Source organism: Trypanosoma grayi (assembly GCF_000691245.1).
Source record: "Trypanosoma grayi strain ANR4 Tgr_939_V1, whole genome shotgun sequence".
Lineage (NCBI taxonomy): Eukaryota > Euglenozoa > Kinetoplastea > Trypanosomatida > Trypanosomatidae > Trypanosoma > Trypanosoma grayi.
Window position 1 is genome coordinate 1 of NW_008826558.1, and position 6,100 is coordinate 6,100.

General features: G+C 59.2%; 2 protein-coding genes across 2 annotated transcripts; both read left to right on the forward strand.

Moving 5' to 3' along the window:
* Positions 1-314: 314 nt before the first annotated feature.
* On the forward strand, positions 315-1,877 carry DQ04_09391000 (hypothetical protein; the record flags this gene model as incomplete). The annotated part of the gene is made up of 1 exon (XM_009315921.1): positions 315-1,877. The coding sequence occupies one exon, from the start codon at positions 315-317 to the stop codon at positions 1,875-1,877; it is 1,563 nt and encodes a 520-aa protein (XP_009314196.1).
* Positions 1,878-3,062: 1,185 nt separating this feature from the next.
* On the forward strand, positions 3,063-5,264 carry DQ04_09391010 (hypothetical protein; the record flags this gene model as incomplete). Its single annotated transcript, XM_009315922.1, has 1 exon — positions 3,063-5,264. One exon carries the CDS (start codon positions 3,063-3,065, stop codon positions 5,262-5,264), a length of 2,202 nt encoding a protein of 733 aa, XP_009314197.1.
* Positions 5,265-6,100: the final 836 nt, after the last annotated feature.

The following is a 6,100-nucleotide window of genomic DNA, read 5'->3' on the forward strand; positions in this document are numbered from 1 at the left end:
CGAGGGGGGAGAAGGAGGAGTATGAGACCGACGCGGAAGAAGAAGAGGACGAGGAAGAGGAGGAGGAAGACGAGGAGGGGGAGGAAGCCGAGGAGGAGGATGAGGAAGGTGCGGAGGAGCAGGAGACGGTGGAGGAGAGCAAGGAACGCTGCGAGACGGAGCTGAATAACTACTTCGGCGTCACGTACGCGCGGCGGACGCGGGCGGCGTGTCGCATTCAATGTGCGTGGCGCTGCAGTCGTGCCCGCATAGCGCTGCGGCAGCGGCAGCAGATACTCTACCGCCAGGTGTACCGCAAGCAGAAGGCGGCTGCCATGTGCATTGAGGGCTTCTTCAGTTGCGTCGTCGAGCAGCGCAAGCTGCAACGGCGGCGTGAGCGCTGTGCCGCTCTGGTGGAGGAGCGCGTCGCGTTCGAGGTCCGGCTCTTCGAGAGCGTCCTCGTCATTGCACGCTACGCCGTCGTGTTCCTGCGCCGCCGTCGACGCGAGCGGGAACTGTGCAAGCTCCTGGCGCTGCGCAGCGTGGAGGAGCTGCGGGTACGTGAAGCCGCGGCGATGATTGTGGCGCGCTGGTGGCGCATCATTCCTGAACGCAAGGCGTACTGGCGGCGGCGCACACGCGAGGTCGTGGAGCAGCGGCGGCTGGTAGAGCTGCAGCGTCAGCGGAATGACGCTGCCACACGCATTCAGAGCCGCTTTAGAGGCCTGCTGGGCCGCCGCGAAGCAGGAGAAGAGCGGCGGCGGCGCGTGGAGGAGCACCGCAGCCGTCAGCGGTGCCTGCACGACAGCACCGACCTTGTCCGACTCTGCCTGCAGGAGTACACACGGCGCTGCAGGCGACTTGAGCGCGAGGCGCAGCGGGCTGTCGTGCAGCGTAACGAGGCTGCTGCCATCATACAGACTGGATGGAAGGCGGCACTGAAGCGGCAGATGCTGCACAATGTCCTGACACGCTGTCGCCGCATTGTGCGGGCGGTGCTTGCGATACAGCGCGCGTACCGCCGCTTCTGCGCGGGGCGCGAGATACGCTACCTGCGCAAGGTGCAGCTGGCCATGAACCAGGACCGCCTGGACAACGAGTACCGAGAGTTCCGCGCCACGCTAACGCTGCAGTGCTTCGCCCGCATCGTACTTGCCAAGCGTGCGGCGCGGCACCGCCGTGCTGCCATCGGCCGTGGGTTCTTCTTTGCGGCGGTGACAATACAGAGCATGTGCCGCGGTGCCACGGCGCGCATGCAGCTCGGCTACGCACGTGAGTTGCAGCGGCAGGCCGCTGCGCAGCTGCTGCAGCTCGTGCAGGCGCAGAAGGAGCGGGTGGTGGCCGTCACTGCCGCGTTCCTGCACGCACGCGAGAGCTGCTACCTGACCGAGTGCCGCCGCTGCCGTCGGCTGACGGAGAAGCTGTACATGCGCCGCTACGTACGGCGAGAGCTGCTGCGCGACAAATCCGCAACTATCATTCAGCGCGCTGTGCGCCGCTGGATCGCACGCCGGCGGCAGCGCGAAGTGGAGGAGAAGGCGTGCGCGATGCGTGCACTCGTCCTCGCTTGCGTGGTGCGCATTCAGTCCGTGATGCGCGGCTTCCTTGCGCGCCAGCAGTACCGTCTCCGCCGCTATCTGTCGCAGCAGCAGGAACGGCGCCGGCGCGACATGGAGGAGGTGATGGTGCAGCTGTGGATAGACGAGTGGCGGGCGGCCATACTGCAGTGCGAGGGCGATCGCCGGCGTATTGAAACGTTGGAGACACGGAAGCGCGAGATGCTCGAGTATTGCTGTAAAATGGACGCAAAGGCTGCGGCCGCAGCTGTGGCAATGGTGATGACGGACAGCGATGACGAGGAGGCGTTAAGCCTCTCCACGTACAGGGATGACCTATAGACTGCGGAATCCCCTCCACGTGGGAGTCTGTATGCGTTCGTGTGTATTGCGCTACCGTTGTCGGTGTCGTTGATATGGTGGTGTGGAGATGCGCTGGTTTTCATTCAGCGTTCATGTACGTATATAGTCTGCGGTATACCTTTTTTTAGTCTGCGCAGTATTGTTTCTGTGTGTCTGTGCGTGTGTGTGTGTGTAAGGATTTTTTTTTGGTGTTTTGGTCTTGTTTGACTTGTCACATGTACGATAAGCAGTTACGGTTGCGCGGGGGACGAGTGGCGTGGGGGTGCAGCCTCCCCACGCAACACACACACACACGCCGCAGCTGCTGGTGGTGGTATATTCTGTGCGGTGCTTCAGCGTCAGCAGCGCTGCCCGGGCACTACGGCCCCTCTTTGCCTCATCCATTCACCCATCCATCTCTCTCTCTCTCTCTCACACACACACACGGTTGCCATCGCTTGTCACCGCCACGCTGCCCTGTAGCGAGGTGGCAAAGGGAAGTGAGAAAGGAAAGGGAGAGAATTAAAAACAAGAAAAAAGAAAAATACGAAGGGTGAATAGCGGAACAAGGCGCGACCGACGTGGCAGCCACGACAAGGGCGAGGATTGAATTTACAGGCGAAAGGGAAGAGGAGACTTGTAGCATACGATTGGCAGTTAACGTGGGAGCAAGGGAAACGTCGGGTGCCGCGGCGCAGGAGGAGCAGGAGCAAGAAGGGCCCAAAGGAAGTCACAGAAAGGTGCACGCACGAGTGAGGGAGGTACAGGCACATTACAAGAAGTGGGAAGGCGACGCTGCACACAAGCCAGGAAGACAGCGAGAAGCAGCAGCAGCAGCAGCAAGAAAAAAAAGGGAAAAGAGGCGAGTGGAAGGTGAAAAACCACGCGGTCATCAATTGGCGTCCGTGCGTAAGTAAGATCCGTAGGGTGAAGGAGGCGTCTGCGTGGATCGCCATCAGTCTGGGCGAGTGAGTGTTGTCATATATATATATATATATATAGCGGGAGACAGAGAGAGAGAGCGAGCGTGTGTGTGCGTGGGAAAGAGAGAGAGAGGTACATTACGACGACGACAAGCTGAGGAGAAACCAATACACTGCTCCTTTGTCCGTGTGTGTGGAGGAGGAGGAGGAAGAGGAAGAGTGTTACGGACAGACACATTGGAATTAGGGGCACACCGACACGATGGTGCCAGTAGAGACTAGGAGGCCGCCGCCACAGCAGCAGAAGCGGGAGATGGTGGGGAATAGAAAAGCGGACGACGGAGTGGTGCCGCGGTGCAGCAACACCGCAGGCGCCGCTTCGGGGGCAAGTTTTCCTTCTGACACCTGCCGCCACACAACTAGCAGCAGTGCCTCTCTCCAAAAGCCCCAGATGCAGGAAGAAGGCAAACAACAACACGAAAAGAAACAAGAGTTAACAGAGCTCCGTGCGGCAGCGACGGAAGTAGCAGCAAAGCCAGTCACGTCGTCTTCCTCAACTCTGCCAATCACCAGACCCATCGTTTTAGTCAGTACCAATCGGGGAGTTTGTGACTCCTCCACATCCTCCGCGGGATCCTGCACACCCGGCGATCTCCGCGCCGTTGAGGAGGAGTTGAAGGAGCTACTAAGCGGGTACCACCGACTTGTGGGAAGTGCTCCTGTTTTCTGTGAGGTGCCTGGAGCAATTATACCCTCACCAAAAACAGCAGCAGTAGCAGGCACGGACGTTACGCCGTCGCCGCTCCCGAATGTCGTGAACACCCCTCCCCTAGTTGCTGCGATGCGGAGAACCGGAAATAGTCAGAGTAACCCCGATAGTAGCCGTGAAAGCGGCGGTGCGTGGCGCAGTGGCGGTGCTGGTGGTTACAACCGACATGGTCACTCCGTCGCCTCGCTGCCTGTCTCAAGCGTTCATGGCGAGCATTCCACTGAAGCGAATACACCGACGCCGTGTGTGCAGATGCCGCAAAATCTCCGCCCCGTGCGAAGTGGTGGTGGCAGTAGCAGCAGTAGCAGTGCTGTGGAAGGAGACTCAGGTGTGCATTCAACAGCAGCAACAGCACCATCGTGTGCCGCTCTCCCCTCCGCACGTGCGGCGAGTCCAGTTGATCTCTTTGCTGAGGCTCTCACAGAGGATCACCTCAACCGTTCCTTTGAGATGCGGTGGAAGCAGCAGCTTCGCGTCGGTTCCCCCTCGCTGCACGTGGTGCCGAACCACATGGGTGACCGGCTCGCGCTGGACACGAGCCCGCTGCTGGACGATGGCACGGGTTACCCCGCGATGCGACGCGAGGCGGGCTCGCCAGTGCCGCCGTTCATCAACTGCAACCTCCACTCCCTCGACAACTGTGGGCTGGCAGGGCACGACACGCGCACGTACGCGGCGTACCGCTACCAGGCGGGCACGCCGTCCGCGCTCAACAAGACGTCGCCATTAGACGTCGTCGGAAGCAGCAAAGATGCGGCTGAAAGAGAGCAGTTGGGCGTTGCTCCTGATCACGGAGACGGAGACGGTGCACCAAGGAAGATTGTCACTTCCGAATTGGAGCAGAAGCCGCTGACGACGCTACACAGTCGTCATCACCGGAAGCCGCAGCGGCGCATTGCGTCACGTCGTCATCATCATGGGGGGATTGATAGCACAACGCCGGAGATCGCCACAAGTGCGCGGCGGACGGAGGACCCGTCCACACGCAGCGGGGCGGCGAGCTGCAGCAGAATGGCCGCAGCGACTTCACATGGGGAAGCGGGTGCCTGGTATAACCTCATTAAGGGCATGCGGGGCACAGATCTAGAGGGTGATGGCACGTATTCAGGAGAGTTTTCCGCACCGATGGTAAATACAGCGGTGCCGAACAACCATAATGAGCAACAGCAGCAACATCCGTTGCGCCATTTCGTTATGGGTCCCCGCAACGGTGGACTTCAGAGACGCCATCAAGATGCAGTCACTCGCTTTCACGCCATGGTGGAACGCCGTGTGGCGGCGTTGGAGTCGGGCAGCAGCGAAGCTGGGGCGTTACCTGCCTTTGCGGACTCTCTGGTTGGCGCCGCCATCAAGGACTTGTGCCCGGTCGTCAAGCGGCGCCAGGCCCAGCTGAAGGAGTCCCAACACGCTGAGGCAGCAGCGGCGGCTGCAGCGGATGCGTCACTGACGCGTAATACTATTCGTGGCAGCATGGGAACAGTCACATCGACTCCCAGCACGACACCAACGCCGAGCTCGAATGTGCGCAGCTCGCGTGACTCGTACGCTGTTGCCTACCACAACAGCCGCCCCTCACTTGTGCGGTCATGCCCGGATGTGGGGCAGGGCGGCGTCGCCACCGGCGGGACCCCACAGCGGCGGCACTTGTCGCAACGCCGCGATCGCCACTCTCGACGTGAATCGCACGCGCACTGACTAGTACAACCAAAACAAAGAAAAGGCCCGGGAATAAGATTGCCGATGGGGAGGAGTGCCGTAGAGGGAACGAGAGACGGAGAAGAGGATGGGTGTGAGCGTGGGCCCCTTTCTGCCATGGATGACTCGAAGTGAGGAGGTGGGGCGTGTGCGGAGGGCGTCTGGTGTTATTGCAGCTGTTTATAAGCGACACACAAACACCGAAGAAGAAAAAGAAAAAGAAAACAAAAAAAAGGCTAAAGGAAAAAAAGGAATGGGAAATTTTTTGTCTTTGGTTCGGTTTCCTCATTTNGGGCGTGTGCGGAGGGCGTCTGGTGTTATTGCAGCTGTTTATAAGCGACACACAAACACCGAAGAAGAAAAAGAAAAAGAAAAAAAAAAGGCTAAAGGAAAAAAAGGAATGGGAAATTTTTTGTCTTTGGTTCGGTTTCCTCATTTGTTCGACTGTGGGCTGTTTCTGGCGTGTGGATCTTTTCTTTTTCGGTTCTTTCGCAACGCAGTGCGTCTTATACATTCGGCCCGCAGGTTTGTGTGTGTGTGTAGGGGAGAAGGCGCAACAAATGTACCCCGATTACACATGTATGTTGTTTTTTTTTTTTGGTGGGGGGGGGGGGGGGTCTTTTNTCTTTTCTTGTTGTTGTTTTTTGTTTTGCGTTCGTTCGGTGCGTTGCGGGCATTCTTTTGTGTGTGGGCGTCGTGTGGCGGTCACGCGCGGACGGAATGAGGGGGCTTGGAGGGGGCGGGCGGCAGTCAGCGAGGCGGGAAACACACACACACAGAGAGAGAGAGAGAGAGACGTGGCGAAGAGAGGCAGACAAGACAGGAAGGATTGGTGC